Here is a 20,236-nt window from a genome sequence, read left to right as displayed (position 1 = left end):
CTCTCTCTCTCTCACATGTTCATGTTGTCTGGATTCCCAAATGAAAATACCAGAAAATATTCTCCATTTGTAAACGTAGAAAGCGCAAAGTTCAGGTTTTACACTCACCAGTTGTAACAGTGTAATAATTCATTAGGACATTGTGGCCTCAAATCTGAGATAGTGAAGAGGTGTGGAGAAAACACAATTTTAAATTATGCAATCAGAAACAGTGGCACAACTGGGACACTAAAGGCACCAAAGGCACTCTAAAAACTCACTGGCCAGCTGTTAACTCTGGACAGATTAGTGAAGATGGGATAACTTTACAAGCTCACTGTCATAGCCTAGTGCTGCAGTTCCATCAGTGCCCGAGAAGAAAGGTTGCCAGATAGCAATGTTGATTTTTGTTGATATTGCTGTTGTGTGTATTTCCTTTTGAGTAGTATGTCTGGGTAATTATTCAAAAATTAATCAAAATCGACATTCAGAATTTCTAATCTAAACATAGCACAAAAACTAAGGAAATGTGTGTTTGGTAAATTTCTTTGTTGTAACATTAAATCTTATACCGTTGGACAGCTTATTTTGTGTGATGGTGTGGGGCGGCATCTCCCTCACTAGAAAAACGAGGCTTGTCATCATTGGAGACAATCCCAATGCAGATAGATTATAGAGATGAAATTCTGCAACCAGTGGCAATCCCATATCTTTTACCATTTAGGCTGTTACAGCCTTTATTCAGTTGGAATAAAGCCTGTAACAGCGTGTGGTGTGGCACACCATGTTCTTCTACAGTTAATACTCGTTATGTGCATTCATTCATTCATTGTCTGAAACCTCTTATCTAGTTCAGGTCCTTCACAGGGTGACTCGCACTCAAACATTCACTCACACACTCACACTTATGGACAATTTGGAGTTGCCAATCCACCTACCAATGTGTGTTTTTGGACTATGGGAGGAAACCAGAGCACCTGGAGGAAACCCACTTGGGCACGGGGAGAATACATCAAACTCCTCTCAGACAGTCACCTGGAGCGGGACTTGAACCCAAAACCTCCAGGTTCCTGGAGCTGTGTGACTGCGACACTGCCTGCTGCAACACCGTGCCACCCACATAGCATCCAGCACTATGTAATATATTTCAGTTTTCAAAGTTGTACCCTTTATACCATTCTCCACTGTAGAGCTCCACTGCACCTGCCTGTGTTTACTTTCTGTGCTCTGTTCTCACTGGCTGTTGAAGGGACTTATTCAGCGTTGAGTTGGTGGAGAGTTTACACTATGAAACTACGTCCAAATTTGGGTCGAAAAAAATCAAACATTCAACATGCTATGACTGGTCTAAAACGCGATATCAAGGCAAAAATGTTGTGTAGTGTAACCCCATCATAAGGCATGCCAAAGAACACTGACTTCATTCAAGCAACCACAAAGAAGCACGCTAACACGGGTCAGCAGCAGTCCTTAGAAAATGCTTTTCACAGTTGTGACAAATATATTCATAACAGTGTAAAAAGCTGTTCAGTCAGGCTAGACTATGTCTTCCTATTTTTACTTGTTACTGCATTGTGGATATATAGATTTTCTTTCATGGCAATGAAACATATAACTTTTAAATATGCAGTAAATAAAGAAGTAAATGTTGTTCATTCAAGCTTATTATATCTTAAGCGTTACAGAACAAAATTTGTAAGAATAGCAATATATATATATCTGGATTTATAGGCATCTGTACTCTGTATTGGCAGAAATATCATGAAACATGAACATGGACATGAAATATTGGTATTGGAAGGGAAAAAGTGCACAGTGCATCCCTACAAAATCCATCCATCCATTATCTGTCACCGCTTATCCAATTTAGGGTCGCGGGGGGTCCAGAGCCTACCTGGAATCATTGGGCGCAAGGCGGGAATACACCCTGGAGGGGACGCCAGTCCTTCACAGGGCAACACAGACACACACACATTCACTCACACACTCACACCTACGTACACTTTCGAGTCGCCAATCCACCTGCAACATGTGTTTTTGGACTGTGGGAGGAAACCGGAGCACCCGGAGGAAACCCACGCGGACACGGGGAGAACACACCAACTCCTCACAGACAGTCACCCGGAGCTGGGATCGAACCCACAACCTCCAGGCCCCTCACCGTGCCGCCCATCGCTACAAATTACAAAACAAAATAATTATTCATTAATTGTAATTGAGGCAAAATGTTCAATTAATTGTAATATTGATTTGTGGTCATATCACCCAGCACTACTGAGTAGGGATGCACTGATCCGATTTTAGTAGAATGAGCTGGACCTAGTATCGAATAAATAGGCCGATCCATGAGACTGATATTTTGAATTGCACTGGAAGTCTTTCTGTTTGACGTTAGTGCCAGATCAGAACACGCGTCTGTCTGCTGACTTCCGCTTCTGCCTGTTTCTCACTCATGTTTTGTTTGTTGTTCAGTTGTTGTGTTTAATTTATGGCTCTCTGTGTGAGGACAGTGAACTGGTTTCTTCATTGCTGGCTGGAGGTTAGCTTTTTGCTACTTCTGATGCTAATGGCTGGCCTGCTGACTAGAAGAGCCCATGTCAATCGCTATTCTTCGGTAACTTCCTGCCCGTCTTTGCCGTTTCTCTTAGCTGGGACTGTAGATTTGAGAAACCTGCTGTCATTGTCTGCAGTTCATAATCTGCTCTTACTGTTGTTCGCTGTGGCTGATGTTGATTGAGGGAGTTTGTCATGCTTTGCGGATAGTGGTTTGGTAACACTGGAGCTAGCTGCTGCTGATTCATCCGAGGAGCATGTCCAGGTGCCGGTGCTCGACTGTGGGATGGTTTTCTGGCACTGCTCCAAGCTCCTGCACAAGTGTTCATTTTAGTGACAAATAAATAGCATTTCAGTACATTTATATCTGTGTTAATTTGTTGTATTTTATTATATATTTTTGTTAGTGTTGTTTAAGTCAAAGCTTGTGCCTTAAGTCACTCCCACAAAGTGAGGTTTATGGTTTATTAATTCAACAATGGTATCGACCGATACACACACAAAGTATATGTGTCGCAAATGAAAAAGTTGGATAAGTGCATCCCTTCTACTGAGTAGTGTAGCAAGCTGGAGACATGTCTTGCGTCTGAAATAGCTCCCAATACACTATTCTCTATGTTTCTCACAATACAAAAGTGAAAAACAGCACTGAAATTAAGATGGTACTGGAACAGTGTTTTGTGAGTTGGTATGGCTCATTACTGTAGGCTTAAAAGGGAAGTCTGTGATTGTGGGGAAAAGATGTTCGTTGGTTTCTTAATGTACAGAAGCTTCACATTTTAGAATGGTGTATTTAGATTAGATTAGATTAGATTCAACTTTATTGTCATTGTGCAGAGTACAAGTACAGGGCCAATGAAATGTAGTTAGCATCTAACCAGAAGTGCAATATATGACATTATTTACATAAAGTGCAGTTGTGATATAACATTGTGATTATGGAAGTTAATGTAACCATATATACATATTGAAGTATAAAACATGTAAACAAGTAACATTGTGTAGGTGATGCATTATGTACTGAAGGATGAATGAAATACAACTTTACAGAAGGTGCAATGAAATGATTGTGCAATGTTTATTTAAAGTGCCTGAATAGTGTTCATCCGGATAACAGCCTCAGGGAAAAAAACTTTTAGTCTGTTAGTGCGGGAATGGAGGCTCCTGTAACGTCTGCCAGATGGTAAAAGACTGAAAAGTCCATGATTTGGGTGGGTGACGTCCTTGACGATGTTTCTTGCCCTGCCCAGGCAGCGTTTGTGGTAGATGTCCTCGATGGTAGGTAATTCGGTGCCTATGATGCGCTGTGCTGTTTTTACCACCCGCTGGAGAGCTTTGCGGTCTGCAGCACAGCAACTGCCGTACCATACAGAGATGCAGTTGGTAAGTATGCTCTCGATGGCTGAAGTGGATCTTGGCTGTAAGTTTTTTCACTGTTTAAAAATCATGTTGTTTATTTTTTAAATTTGTATACATTTTTTTTAGCATCTTTGGTCTGTGTTTTTACTTGAATGCATTTAGTGCTCCTCCAAATTACCAGACCGAATTCTGGACAAAGTCACATTTTAATTAATTATTTAACCCATTTACAGACACTGGGTCTTCATAAACTAATTAGAGTGGTTTCTAGTACGCAGACTGAATGAAGAGCAACAAATTCACAGAATTTTATAAAAAGTCACAAATTGTGAACGTCCCCTTTGTAACGTAACATAACTGTACGTTTTTAATACTTTAGACTTAGTCTCTGTATTGGAAAATTCAGCTCACGTTGATGGATTTCTGTAGATCTGCCTCTGCCAGACACTGAGAGACTCCAGTGCTCTTTATTTTTGGATTAGTCACCGTTCTACCAGCATTTTTGACTTCCTCTGTGTGTGTGTGTGAGCGTGAGTGTGTGTCTGTGAGTAAATTACTTTGCGAGAACAGCTGTGTGTTTGTCTGACTTTAATGCTTTCAGGTCTCTTTACACTTTACTCCTGAGAGAGAGAGGGGTGAATGAGTGTGATGGAAAAGGCTATGTGTTGAGGATTATTTGGCTTGCTGAATATGTGAATGGTCCTGTTAGTCGAGCAGTTTGATGTCTTTGGCATGGACTAGTTTACCCTGCTAAGTTAGCCCTGCCAGAGGGTGGACAGTGAGGGTACTAGGGGCTAGAAAGAAATGGTCCGAACGAAAGACAAAACCCTAAGAAAAAAATATAGTCCTCCACTCTTGGTGACATCATCAGTCTGTTATGATGTGGAGCAGTTTTTTTTTTTGGAAGCACGTGCTGAGACTCAACTCAGTAGAAGGAGGAGGGAGAGACAGGACTAGTTGCTACTAGACTTGGCGAGGGAGAGAGGAAAAGAGAAGGGGGAAAAAGTTGTCGGCTTGTGGAGTAAAAACTGAGAAGTACACGAGGGAAAAGCATGTAGAAGACATGTAGGGAAACGGAGGGAGAATATAAGAGAAGCTGTATCAGGATTTGGCCATGTCTTCCGTTTTCAGTTGGCTGAACAAGGTGAGTGATTTGATGTGATTTGATCTCTCAGTGCATAGCATATAGCTGAACGATACAATACTGTGAGCTTTGTCACAATACTTTATTTCATGATTGTTTGATTACTTTAGTATGTTGTACTTATCATCACTTAAGTGAAAACTGACCAACTGCATGAATTAATTAAGAGCTCTAGAGGGGGGCTTCAATTACTAGAGCTGGGCAATACAGACAAAAAAAAAATGATATGCAAAGACAGGAGACCTGGCCTGTGTCCTTTTTAATAGTTCTGTTTAGCACATATAAATATAAAGAAAAAATTATATTTAATTATAAAAATATTTAATAGTGAGATTTTTTAATTATTTATTTGTTGTCAGTAATTACAGCCACAAAATATAAATGCGAGTGAGGCTATATTTAGTTTTGTACTTCTGAAAGCAAAAAATAATACTGATGAGCAGCTGACTCCTAAAGAGCTGATTCTTTGTCTCTAAAGTACCCGGGAGTTGGGATCAGCTGTTGGTTGATGAATCTGCGAGTCGGAATGTAATATAAACATATATATCAATTGGATCTGTATTTCAAGGTTTTTATTTTGGCTCAGTTTGTTTTTGTTGTTGGCCTGTTTAAAACAGAGGATTAATTTATACAAACTTAAAATGTGGAGGAGTCTATTTCATAGGTTCCAGCTTCAGTAGCTGGAAATCAAACCGGAATACCAACAGAAAATGTGTCAATATTTTTGTTTTCTGGAACCGTATAATTTTGCTGAAAGCCCCCTTAAGGCAACTCCAAGCATGTAAAAGCAATTCACGTATTTCATGTTCTATTAAGATCGTAAATCTGAGGTCAATGCTGGGAGCATTCCAGTTAGACCTCCAGAAAACCCTATGCCTTAGGTTTTCATTGTTTGCTTTTTCCTGTTAGCAATAACAGTTTTATGTTATAGATAACATATTTTACGCATTCAAACTACATTGAAACTCATCCACATATAGCGGCTGGACAGAGTGTGACAAACAGACAGATAGAAGCGATTAATTAGCCCATCTTCGATTCTCAGCTTGTGGTTGGTGAGGCTCCATCGACTTGTGTGGCCGTTCCAGTTGAAATTTAATACTTGGAGCTCAAAAAATCCGACATCTGTGTTTAAATGGAACACAGCATTAATTTCACAGATGAGATTTTATTTTTTTTGTGGAAATTATATTGGCATTGTGATTGTTTCTGTGTAGGCATTGAAATTGGACATGTGATATTCATATTTGGGGCGTCACGGTGGCGCAACAGGTATTGTCTGTGTCACCCAGGGTCCTGGGGTTGTGGGTTCGAGCCCCACTCCAGTTGACTGTGAGAAGTTTGGTGTGTTCTCCCTGTGTTTATTTGGGTTTCCTCTAGGTGCTCCGGTTTCCACCCACAGTCCAAAAAGCGCGTTGGTAGGGGGATTGGTGACTCAACAGTGTCTATAGGTGTCAATTTGTGAGTGTGTGTTGCCCTGAGAAGGACTGGCACCCAGTAATTCCGGGTAGGCCACATCCCTGAACAGGAAAAGTGGTTACAGACAATGAATTAATAAGTATTTATAATTTATGTAAACTATTATGATGCATTTATTGAACTGTAGAAGAGTAGAACATGTGTATGTGATGCTGGATATTATACAATCTTTACAAAGACCACATTATACGTTCAGCACATTAAAATAAACTATTTCAAATCCAGTCTGTATCCTCCGTATTTCGTCACTGCTTGCTTTAAGTTTAGATTAATCAGTGAGCAACTCTTCATAGGTTTGTATGCTAATTCACGGCTAATGACTGAGCAGCTGTAGGACTGTAATGATGGCTGGGGTAGCATCTGATTTTTATCTGATAGGACATGTAATAATGTTTATATGAAATAAAAAAAAAGTTTTCATTTTTACAACAGAAGTTCTGTAATTGACTCCTATGTATTGAGTGATGAGATTTCAAAGCCTGATCAATTACACCCATTTTTAATACTTGGGACACGTTTAAACTTGGGCTTTACCCAGCTTTCAATGTAATGCATTTGAATCCACAAAATTCAGGTTTCAAGAGGTTGCCATTCCAGATATCAGCAAACTCTACATTTGTTAATGTATTTAAAGGGATAACAGCCTGATATAGTGACATTTTCCTTAAGCCAAATTTACAGTGACTGTTTAAGCCTGTGTTTTGGCCAGTGCTAGTGAAGTGCATTGAAAGACTAAAGAACTAAATGTCTTAGTCGAAAATCTCTTTTTGGTAGACATTTGGTCAAACTATTGCTATAAACGTGACACTCTTAGTTGTTCATCTTTACTTAAGTCTGTTTACTTTAGCCTGAAACCAGAAAGCAGGGCTATTAAAGGCCAAGTTGATTTTTGTGACAACAACTGCAGCAGCACTTATCACACTACCATATCAGCATAACAACAATGCAGTGATTAAAGCTCACCACATGCAGGTTTAGCATGTCCTGGAAATGTAAAAAATTCCAGACGGAGGCTTTTACGTGTGGTGGTTGTAGAAGTGTGCTTTTCACACACAGCTTCATGGTTCAGTCAGCACAAGCTGTCTTATTTCTAGTTGCAGGGTGTTCTGTTATGGCCTGTGATTTTAAGCAAGTCCTTGTAACATCTGAAACGAAATTATACAACAGTCTTTAAGTGTGGAAGGCAGTCTGATATTAACACTTCTTGTTTTTCAACGTGTGATCACCTGTTCATCAGCTGGGTTTTCAATAGAAAGCCTGCTCCTCTTGAATATGAACAGATGAGATTGTAGACCACACATTACTGTGTCCTGATCTGAAATCGAATGGGCTTTAGGTGCTCGATTCCTCACAGCTGCTCTCTGATTTTGTGTGGAAACATGGACTACAATGTCAGCCAAACAGATTATTCCTTCACACAGCAAGCGGCCAATCAAATTACTCGCTTGTTCCCTCTGCCTGGGCTGAACAGATTAGAGAAGAGGGAAACAGATGTGTAAATTTAATGAGAGATTGGGGTCTGTTATGAAACAAAATTATGCCAGCTAGGTAAAAAAAAAGGCCTTTTTGTCCACTTTTGTCTTTGATGTTTAGAACTTTTAGCAAGTCTGTAATGTATGATGTCTGTTTCAGGCAAGAGTGGGCACTTGTTGGGTGGGTGTTCAGTGCAGGCAGAAGAGTGTGTGTGTGTGTGGGTGTGGACTGCAAGGAAAAACATGCATGTCCAGCCACACACAAGGAATGGTCACCTGTTTAGGGGAATGGTGTTCCTCATCTCATGTTTCTTCCACTGCCTCTGATACAAAGCCCTCATTCAGGGTTTTGTGTGTGTGTGTGTGTGTGTGTGTGTGTGTATATATATATAATGTTTGTTTGTTTGCATTTTGGAATATTATATTTTCAGCAGAGGCGATTGCTCTAAGACTGCAAGGGAAGCTCAGCTTCTTACCACTAGTAAAGACGCAGCTTTCCTCTCAGTCATTCCCGTAGCTTCACATTGCTTTAAACAGTGTGTTCAATAGCGAAGCAGCGAAACGAGACGTGTCATTGGATAAATGCTGGGCTTTGTCCCGCCCATCAGACGCTCAGCATCTCTGGGGGTCTATGGGGCAGTGGGCCGGCCTCGGCTGGCCCGGACGCTCAGCTTCTGCATGATGATTGGATGATCTGTCTGAGGCTGAATACCTTTTTGATTGACAGCGAAATGAGCGAATCAGCGATCCTTTGGTGTAAAGATCCATGGGAGCATTGAATGTTCATTCTGTTCTGAGTTGAACCCGAGACTTTCTTAATCCTCTTAGCGGCATTTTCTTTGTTAAAAACGACTAGCGACAAATCGAGCTTCTATTTCTGGTGGGGTTTTTTGTAGCTGCTTGTGTTTGACTGTTGTGTTTGAGACTGACTTCTATCACTCTTGCTGATTTCTATCGCAGTTTCTGTCCAGCGGGTGCTGCTGAGCCCCTCCACCGTCACAAAGCACTCACAGGCGGACACACTTCACATGGGCCAAGGCCGTTTAAGCAGCCTAGCTCTGCTGGCCATTGAGAGGACACTAGTCAAGTCCCTGGAAAAGACGCCTTGTTGGTACGACAGGGTCACAGATCATTTTCTTGAAAAGGAACGGAGGATAGAATTTACGTATAAATAAACCGACACATTTTATGATGTAGGCCGAAATTGAGCTTCCCCTCCTAGAAAGACCAGCATCCGCCACTGATTTTCAGGATATGGAACAGGTTCCGTTCAGGATTCTTGGGGCTCTCCATCAAACCAGCCCATCGTACATTATTAGTGGGGTGTGTTGGAGGGGTTTTCAGTCAAACATTGCTGTGGCTGAATTTAGAGCCAGAGCCGTAGGTAAATGAATAGAGTCAGGAAAGTGTCAGGGTTCATCCCCTGTTTACCGTGGCTTTTTTTTCTCACAGTGTCTGTGTTAGGTTTTTGGACAGTTTCTTTTTGGACAAGATGGTGGAAAATTGCCCCAGACACCTCTCCATAAAGTCTCATGTTAAGGCTCTGTTTTTGGGGTGCAAAACATTCAGTACATACTCAGTGGGTTCTGGGATGGCTCGCTCGCTCCAACATTAATTCGTCATATACAAGGTGAGGTGTGTTCCAAATGACCCCCTACTCTATTCCCTACATTGCTCACTACGTAGCGAAGTATATTGTTAATAGTGCACTGATAAGTATTGGGCACAACCCTGTACGGATACCTGGAGCAGCCAGAGCCGTGTAGAGAGAGCAGCTAGAGATATGGTCGGTATGATTTCCGTAAACTGCACTATACTCTTTATTCTGGAACTTCTGCACCTGAGATAAAATATGTGAAGACAGAAGAGTGAAAATTGTGTAGAATTGTATGTGAGTAGTGATAAAGCTGGTCTCTCTTCATTATAAAACTGTGTAAAATAATAATAATAAGAAATGCATTTATTGATCCCCCTAGGGAAATTGCTTTTCTGTATTTGACCCATCCTTGGTAGTAAACACACACTAGTGAGTAATACTTCACACACCCTAGGGGCAGTGAACACACACACAACCGGAGCAGGGGGCTGTCAACCAACTCAGCGCCCGGGGAGCTGTTTGGGGGTTAGGTGCCTTGCTCAAGGGCACTTCAGCCATGAATGAATTTTTCCTTGGTCCTGGGAATTGAACCGGCGACCCTCCGGCCTTCAGCTTGCTTCTCTAAATTCTAGGCCACAGCTGCCCCAACAACATAAAACCTGGAGATTAAATAGGATGCATTTAATCACCAACTTTAAGATTTACAATTAATATGGTATGGTAATTATGGTAAATATGGTAATTTTTCCTCACCAAAAACTACTGATTATGTACCATAGAGGGAACCACCACAGTGACAGATTTTCTGAGACTGTGTGGAGTTGATACAAACTGTGTGTGCAGAATTAAATGACATCTGCATTTATTGATATGGTACTGATACAAATCTGCATCTCTGTCTGATATAGGCACAGATTCAGGCTTGATTGGGACATCTAGAGCCAGGGACAATATTTAGAACAGTTCTAAAACAGCAGCTCCAAACTGGCTCTTCTTGTATCAAACAAATAAAACTGCAGTGTGTTTGAAAGCACGTTCCATTCCACTGCAGACAAGACTCAGCAAGACCCGAACTGCCATCTACTCCCACATTCATATTCTCTCTCTCTCTCTCTCTCTCTCTTTCACTGTGATTTGAATGTGTTTTCATGGCTTTGGCTTTGGACACTGGCTTTGTTGAAGTTCTGATGTCATCTCAGTATTGTGATTATTGAAACTAGTTGGGCCTCAGGCATTTTTTTCCCCCACCAGTTCCCACCAATGGAGACTTAATTGTTTTAATTTTCCTTCCTGCTTTTTTCATTAAAATAGGATTTAGACTGTGAATTGTGTTTTTACTCACACAATTTAAATGCTATGTGGTCTCAGACTTTTGCTCAGTGCTGCTGTGTGTCTACTATATTCTACACATGCACTAAAATAAGCTTGGGTGCTGGTGTTAAAACAGAGTGGTAAAATTAGCAGAGAATAGAAGATGAAAGAGAGTTGGGGGAGGCCATTAAAAGCCTGTGGCCATGGGATTTGTGGATTTGTCTGAGCGTAAAACTCTTTCGGAGATATGTGGGTGTTTTTATTTTGGTTCTTTTCCATCCAGGTTTTTTCATGCGCATTTCCATAATTCACAAACACTCGGTGGATGGAAAACCGCCTACTGAGAGGTCTCTCCACCCCCCGAACACTTGTGCCAGTAGGGAAAAATAACATCTGAACCATTTCGGACTGAGACACTTTAATTTCTTTTACATTTACTGAGCCAAGGTTTTGTATAAACACGAGACAATTTTTCAGTGCACACACAGACCAGAAGGTTAACAAATGTTGAGGAAACATACTCTGAATTTGATTAAAAACCTGCATTCGTAAAGGTCTATATTCTTTTCTTCTCATGAGTGACACTATATGCTTTAATTCGCATAGTTGTGGGATTTTCCCACCCCCCTCTTTCTTCACTCTTTATCAAATCAGAGCAATGGTGATTCCTCTGCTTTGCTGCTTGTGCTGTCAGACGTCATCTCAGCAAGAATTAGATTATCTGTAGAACAGAGAGGAAAGCGGGTCAGAAAGCTGAGCTCAGCAGGAAATGCTCTGATACAAGGCAGTGAGTCATTGTTAAGAAAGAGGACAGCGAAGTGTGTGTCACAGTCTGTGGCTTCAGACAGCTGAACAGACACTGGAATTCCTGAACCATAAGTAGATTCAGTAGATTTAAAGATCACAGCTGTCAGAATCTACCATTAGCATCACCTCAGACAATCATGGACTGCACTGGCTGGTCTTTTCAGGTCCAGCACGTACCTAAAGTCTGGAGGTAGACAGATGTTAGCATATTTTGGACAAGAAAGTGCTTTTTCTGTGAAGTAATTCATGTAGAAAAATAAATTACATGTAAATACTAACGAATATGCACTCACATATTCGCGTAGTCATATCTGTCCATGAATTACTTGTTAAAGTGACTGTATTGGGAAAAAGTCGTCTGCTTGTAGCTGTACTGTACTGTATAGTATGGTTTTGTATTGTGTAACCCCTCGTGAGCATCTCCGCATACTACTTGACATGATTTTATGTGATTTTACAAGTGATATTTCACTTTTAAAATAAATTCCAGTGGCCTTTTGGAAGTTAATTATTTGTATGTGTTAGAGTTGGGGGCTGGATATTCTACAAAAGGAGAACACTGAAAATATTTGGTAACCACTGGTTTAAAGATTATTTCTAAAATAAAACTTAACTCAAAAATGTACATTCAAAATTGTTTGTTTTTTTTGTTTGTTTGTTTTATTTAATTTTTTTTTTTTTTTTTTTTTTTTAATCACTGGACTGAGTTGAGTTTTTATGGGGTTTTATTTTATTGTGACACTGCTCATGCATTTTGTTGGTTACAGGTTAAAAATATAAAAGAAACAAAACATACATTGTTATACATTGGTATTTTGAATGTCCTATAATGTATTTTATTTAGTTATTCATTTATTTTTTATTTTTATGGAAATTCTGTAGACATTTACAGCAAGAAAAATGATATGCACACTTTGAATCATGTACTGATTCCATTGGTAGACTCTTGACATGACTGACCATCCCGTAGTAATGGAGAATTGTGTCTGGCTTTTATTAAAAAGTCAAAGGAGACAAATTGTCTTACTGAAACTCCAGGGAGGATTAAAGGGAATGGCTGTTCTCTCTGGTGTGTTTATGATCAGAATCTCTGTCTTTTAAGGTGGAACAATATGTTCGAGGGGAGGAATTACTGTTTGTACGTGACTGAGCTTTAACTTGTCTGTAAGTTTTTATTCATAGTCTGGATTACCAGAGAACCTTGAGTTGTTTACTTGGGTAGCATTAGTCATTCTATAAAAATTTTATACCGGCTTGCAGGGTGCAAACAGACTGTAAAACGGTAAATGGTGAGGAAACGTCTTCTGAGTTTTATAAAAATTGATTACAATTGTGAACATTACCTTTTAAGTACTTTACCAGGATCATATGGACACGTAAGAAAGAGCTTCTAATAATGTATGTATTATACTCGTCCATTAATTTTCTGTAAACCTCATCCTGATCAGGGTTGTGTTGTTACTGGGTTGCCAGTTCATTAAGCACCAGAAAATTGACCTTCTCCGCATTCATTGACCATCTATCAGAAATACACATGCCTCCATGCCAACATGTGGTTGTAGTTTTACTATTACACAGATCAATGTGGTGTTTGCTACACAACATATAACTTCATCTATGGAAAAGGACCCCCACTATTTCCATTCATGAATAGGGTAAATAGGGGTTGATAAATTGTGAAGCAACAGATGGGCTCCAGTAAGAAAAACTTTCAAAGTACAAGTACTACCTATCTAAAGTATTTGAGAAGCACAAATATTTAAAAAAGAATTCAAGCACTTTTCCTCTCTATGTGTACCTAATAAACCACCAATGCAGAAAACACACACACACACACACACACACACTTGTAATTCATTACATCACTTAGAATTTTTGCTGTAATACTTGTTTTGTGGCAGTCAGGGGAGTGCTTTACAAACCTTTTTTACAAGTTCAGAGGTCCATCCATTTTGTGTTCAATCATTGATCTGAAAGTATGCAGGAAAACAGCTTTAGTTCTTTACTGTGGAAAAAAAAAACATCACATGTTTTACTGGTAACAGTTCAGATCTAGTGTGTAGAGAGACCACAGCTGCTTAAAATAACTAACTTTATTGGGCTCTCTGACCTTCACAACATCTTTAACATGATTGCTTTATTATGGCAAATGTCGGAAAGGACACACACACACACACACACACACACACACACATAAATCTGCTTTTCCAGTATTCACTTTTTCCCCCTAGTCTCCAAACCACTAATATTGTACCACTAAGAGCCCTCACTGCCTCAACTGAACATCAAGAGCTTATTTATTGACATTACCCTTCAATTTTAGGGGCTTCTTTAATGTTGTAAAATTTAATTAACATAAAACTGATCATCTGTGTATATTCATGTTCATCAAAGTATGCTGCATTGCAGTAAAGGACAAAATTTGCACACAGGCTTCACACTTTCATTCTCTAACTATTGCTCTATAACTATTGTATTTGTTACACATTTTGTGTAAAGTAGAAAAAGTGACTTAAATAAAAGCTGTAGTATGTAGAAGGATCTGCAAGCAGTCCAAAAATGATAGGATGCTCTCTGCTGATACAGTTTTGTCATTATGTGTTATTTGTGTTTTTGTGTCTCTTTATTTGCATGTACTTTAACCCCTCTCCTTCTTTCAGGTACCAGAAATCATCAGCACTCTCAGACAGGCCAGTAAAAGCTCTGCTCGGCAGGAGGACACACCCACCTCTAAGCCTACAGATGGTCTCCATGATAGCGTTCGCCATGATGGTTCCACATCAACGGCAGCTGATGCAGCAACTGCGTTTGCCAAGAAGTTTGAGGTGCTGTTTTGTGGGAGAGTGGTGGTGGCCCAGAAGAATGCTCCACCAGCTCTGATCGACGAGTGCATTGAGAAGTTTGGGCGGGCGAGTGTGACTGGCTCACTGGCCGCAGGCTTCAGACGAGCTTTCTCTCTCACACAGGTGAGGGGCAACAAACCATTCAGAACCCCCTACCCCCAGTTCAGTGTTTGATACCTGACAGGACAGGTATCTACAAACCTGCATATAGACTGCTCCCCTGGACTCCAAAACACATAGTTGAAGACAAAATAAAACATAAATGTGTATCATTAAAATAAAAAATAAAGCATACATTTTTGTTCATATTTTAAATAAAATAGCTGCCCACTGTGAAATCGATTGATTGAATGAATAGAAATGGCCCAGTATTAGTTGAAAATGATCTCATAGATCAATGTTCTCATGGTCTTTTAAAGGGACCATCTATGATTGTGGGCAATCACAGTTATTTCTGGTTGTTTATATTCCGATACTAAGTGTCTTTTTAAGTGTGTTTGTGGGGGAAAAAAACAACTGTTGTTTGTACATGGATGGAGTTTAACTTGTGTGTAAGTTTTTATTCACTGTTTGAATTACCACAGAAATTCATTTGTAAGTTGTTTTGTTTTGTAGCACATTTGGTAATGCAGTTAGCCGTCTCCCAAATTTTGAGGTATTTCTACCTCAAGTGATACAAAACAGCAAAAATTTGTCAATATTACCCACCAACCATTTTAGTTTGTGTTTTGAACATTTGGAGTACTCTCTGTTGTCTAAAAAATACTTAAGATGCCTCTGCCATGAGCAGGGAAAGAGAGAAAGCCTATCGTAATGGACCGAGCCAGTCTTTCTTTTCACTCATTTACAGACACTGGGGCTTTGTAAACACACCTGACTGGTTTTCAGCACACAGAATGGAGAGCTAGCAAAAACTGAGCAAATATCTTCAGAATTTTATAAAAAAGTGTTTTTTTTTTTATTTTTTTTTTATTATTATTACCAAAGTGAACTATGCCTTTGAAGGCAATGTTCATGATTTTCATTGGTCAGTAAATGGGTTAAAAAATCTGTCCCAGTCCGGTATGCTAGGCTTTCTCTGTCTCTCTGCTCAGGGCAGAGCAAAGACATCTGGGGTTTTTAGGCAATTGAGAGAACTCCAAACATTGAGGAATTTTCTTTATTGCCCTGTCAATAGGTGGATAATATTGACTATTTTTGCTGCTTCAGATTTCTTAAAGTGGAAATCCTTTAAATTCGGCAGAGAGTTAACTGCATTACCAAAAATGCTATAAAACTAAACAACTTGAGATATACACGTTTCTGTGGTAATTCAAATAGTGAATAAAAACTTGCTGACAAGTTAAACTGCAGCCTTATACAAACAACAGCCACCACCACCCCTAACATACTGTTCCATTATGAAGGATGGAGAGCTTCTGAATGTAAACAAAGCAGAGAACTGTGTTTTCCCACAGTAATAGACGTCCCCTTTGTTTTGACCAGCTTTTCATATTCAGTGTCATAGTTGCACTCTGTCATCTTGACTATAAACACCACCTAACCTTAGTCTTGTCAGTTGTCAATCACATTTTGGAGTTACCATGGAAATGGCTAGCCTACAGCATGTGCTTCACACACATCTGTTACAATAAAAGTCTAGCATCAGGTATCTAATAGTTTAAAACAGATTGTTTTTTATTTAACTGCATGAACCAACCCTGTGACCCTTTTTGATTGAGTGTCTCTCAAATTTTGGGTCACAACCAATCAGATAAGAAATCCTGACTTATAGTCCTGATTATTTTGCATTAAAAATGAGAATCTTTATTTCCTCCTGTAAGGTTACAGTTTATGACCATGACAACATTTTTGTTTGTTTTTATGTATAAATAGGACATCATACTGTGTTTGAAAATTCATATTAAGAGAGTCTTTGTGTTTCAGTATTCAAAATGACTACATTACTACATTTTGTAAAGCCTAAACAGATGAACTGTGAGTGAACTGTTTTGTTATATACTGCAGGTGATAAATGGAGGGAGTGAGGGAGGAGATGGAAGTGGTAAAAAGCCTCTGTTTTTCCGAAGAGATCCCAGTTTCCCATCTCTTCAGGCTTTAGATGAGAACGGTCTCTCTCCAGAGCTCCAGCGAAGATCTGCTAATGGAGTAGCGGGAGTTCAGCCCACCAGCCTGCAGGAGAACAGGACCATGCTCTTTACTGTAAGTAAACACACATACACACTGTACAGAAGTAGGCACTCCTAGATTTATAGTGTTTTTTTTTTAACTGCATGTTTTCTTTCCCTGTTTTATTACACCATATTAAACTTAGATTGTCAACATCCCTTAAATGTTTCAGAAAGTTTTTTGTTGCGCAATCAGTCATTACTGGGTTTTCCATCCACAGAGTTTTTGCGAGTTATGAAAATACACATTAAAGAAAACATGAATGGAATTCCCATAACACCCAGATATGGCATAAAAGAAATTTATGCTTGGACGAGGTGGAAAAGCCAAATGCTTTAGGTATTTGGTGTTTATGAAACGGGAAATATGAAATTTCTGTTTGTTCATACATACTGCACATATGTGAAAATTTCAGTAGAAACCAGGCTACTTTTTTAACTGATATTTGATTTATCTTTTTTTTTTTTTTTTCAGACATGTTAGCACGTAAAAAAAGGGCCCAGAACTTAAACATAATCAAGTAAAAGCATCAAATAGTCCATGCAAAGATACACAAATGCATAATTACACACAAACGTAAGGCATATCACAGTGTGTGCATCTTGGACCACATGTAGGGTTAGGTTATTAGGAGACGCAGGTCCTTTCTCTGCATCAACATTGGCTCTTGGCTCAAACAAGAGCCCTTTATTTTCTGTGTAAATTGTGTAGAACCTGTTGTCTAAAGCATTAAACTACACATTTAACCCTCAGGAATCGCTGGCCAGCATGATCAAACCTTGTAACTGGTTCAGAACGACGTATAAAAACAGAGTCACACTGAGCATTGCCACCATTTTCTATCGAATGTATAGACTTTGTGCTCTGTGTTTGTTTTTGTTTAAAGAGAACAGATAAAGTAGAAACCGAGATATCTTTAATAGATTTTAAAAAATCAGTCTCCCACATGAGCACAAGTGCGTAAAATAGGGCCAGGCGCCACATTTATTCAAATATCTTTGTAATTTTCCGTCTTATAAAAACAGAAAAAAGATTGGGGTCTACAGACATTTTATTACAAACTGACGGGGTGGGAGAGTGGGGATTTTGACTGGGGATAGTGATGGTATATAAAGGCAAAATCAGAAGTATTCAGACCTGGCCAAAATAAGCCAAGACTCCTAAGATACACAGTTTTGCTCAATTTCACATTGCAGAGTAAATCATACACTAGCTCTTAAAGTAAATCTTATCTACGTGCAAGTGTAACTTTACTGACAAATCTGGAAAAGTTTGAGGAGGGTAAATTGGTGTCTTATATTTATCTATTACTTGCAACAGATTAAAAGTATTCCATTTGTGCGCAGTTTTAATGTAGTTTAGTATAATATACTTTATTTGGCCTTTAACAAAATGTGGCACAATAATTAGAAAGCCATGTGTGTTTAGAGCAGAAGATCAGTAACTCTGATTGGATGTACCCAGATGTTTCAACAGACTGTTTTGAAAGTTAATATTTCTGATTTTTAATACAGTATTTATATCATTGCACAAACCGGATTCCACAAAAAAGTTGGGACACTAAACAAATTGTGACTAAAAACTGAATGCAATGATGTGGAGATGTGCAAATGTCAATATTTTATTCGTAATAGAACATAGATGACAGATCAAAAGTTTAATCTGAGTAAATGTAACATTTTAAAGTAACAATATGTTGATTTAAAAATTTCAGTGTCAACAAATCCCAAAAAAGTTGGGACAAGTAGCAATAAGTGGCTGGAAAAGGGAAATTGAGCATATAACGAACAGCTGGAAGACCAATTAACACTAATTAGGTCAATTGGGTACATGACTGGGTATAAAAAGAGCTTCTCAGAGTGTCAGTGTCTCTCTGAAGCCAAGATGGTAAGAGGATCACCAATTCCACCATTGTTGTGCAGAAAGATAGTGCAGCAATACCAGAATGGTGTTACCCAGCATAAAATAGCAAAGACTTTTAAGTTATCATCATCAACCGTGCATAACATCATCAAAAGATTCAGAGAATCTGGAACAATTGCTGTGCGTAAGGGTCAAGGCCGTAAAACTCTACTGGATGCTCGTGATCTCCGGGCCCTTAAACGTCACTGCACCTCAAATAGGAATGCCACTGTCAAGGAAATAACAGAATGGGCTCAGGAATATTTCCAGAAAGCATTGTCAGTGAACACAATCCACCATGCCATCCGCCGTTGCCAGCTGAAACTCTACAATGCAAAGAGGAAGCCATTTCTAAGCAAGCTCCACAAGCTCAGACATTTGCACTGGGCCAGGGGTCTTTTAAAATAGAGTGTGGAAAAATGGGAGACTGTTCTGTGGTCAGATGAGTCACGATTTGAAGTTCTTTATGGAACATTGGGACGCCATGTCATCTGGACCAGAGAGGACAAGGATAACCCAAGTTGTTATCAACGCTCCGTTCAGAAGCCTGCACCACTGATGGTATGGGGTTGAATGAGTGCTTGTGGCATAGGCAGCTTGCATGTCTGGAAAGGCACCATTAATGCAGAGAACTATATTCAGGTTCTAGAACAACATATGCTCCCATCTAGACGTCATCTCTTTCAGGGAAGACCCTGCATTTTTCAACAAGATAATGCCAGACCACATTCTGCAGCAATCACAGCATCATGGCTACGTAGAAGAAGGATCCGGGTACTGAAATGGCCAGCCTGCAGTCCAGATCTTTCACCTATAGAGAACATTTGGGGCATCATAAAGAGGAAGGTGCGACAAAGAAGGCCCAAGACGATTGAACAGTTAGAGGCCTGTATTAGACATGAATGGGAGAGCTTGAGAAACTTGAGAAACTGGTCCCCAGACGCCTCTGTCCCCAGACGCCTGTTGAGTGTTGTAAGAAGAAGGGGGGATGCCACACAGTGGTAAAAAATGGCCTTGTCCCAACTTTTTTGGGATTTATTGACGCCATGAAATTTTGAAACAACATATTTTCCCTTAAAATGATACATTCTCTCAGTTTAAACTTTTGATCTGTGATTTGTGTTCTATTCTGAATATAATATTAGATGTTGGCACCTCCACATCATTGCATTCAGTTTTTATTCACAATTTGTTTAGTGTCCCAACTTTTTTGGAATCCGGTTTGTATCTTGCCTATTTGTAAATATTCTTTCCTCATTTCAGTTCTTTTCAGTCCTTTCTTCTAAAGATTTTTCAGAAGGTTGATGATGGTTGAGGTTTTTTAGTTGTGCCTTAGTTATAATAAATTGTCACTATATTAGTGATATTTCAAACCACACATTGAAGAAGCTTGTTCGATTAACAGCCATGATTCCTAAGAGATAACAGCAGAATGAGCCATCTCACTTGAACTGACCCTTTGCAAATACAGAGAACAGCAGTTTTTGCAGCAGTGTATTGAAGTTTATCTTGCTGTTTTGACACCTGTAAACTATTAAATAATTTCACAAAGAAGGGTGGAACACCTGGATTCCTGTTTTTTTGGCCAAGATACAACTCAGCTTCTAGGTGTTAAAGAGGC

The 20,236-nt window shown here is 39.4% G+C and overlaps 1 protein-coding gene across 2 annotated transcripts in view; it reads left to right on the top strand.

Moving 5' to 3' along the window:
* tbc1d1 (TBC1 (tre-2/USP6, BUB2, cdc16) domain family, member 1) overlaps positions 1-20,236 on the top strand; it is a 96,028-nt gene that overhangs the window by 15,999 nt on the left and 59,793 nt on the right. For both annotated transcript variants that reach the window (XM_066660297.1, XM_066660298.1), the window contains 2 exons: positions 14,362-14,667; positions 16,552-16,746. In XM_066660297.1, the coding sequence (XP_066516394.1) occupies positions 14,362-14,667; positions 16,552-16,746 (501 nt within the window). The remainder of the gene's footprint in view (positions 1-14,361; positions 14,668-16,551; positions 16,747-20,236) is intronic.

This window comes from Hoplias malabaricus, chromosome 2, assembly GCF_029633855.1.
Source record: "Hoplias malabaricus isolate fHopMal1 chromosome 2, fHopMal1.hap1, whole genome shotgun sequence".
In the NCBI taxonomy this organism is placed as follows: Eukaryota; Metazoa; Chordata; class Actinopteri; order Characiformes; family Erythrinidae; genus Hoplias; species Hoplias malabaricus.
The sequence above is the reverse complement of the archived record's forward strand: the minus strand, read 5'-3'. Positions and strand labels throughout refer to the sequence as shown.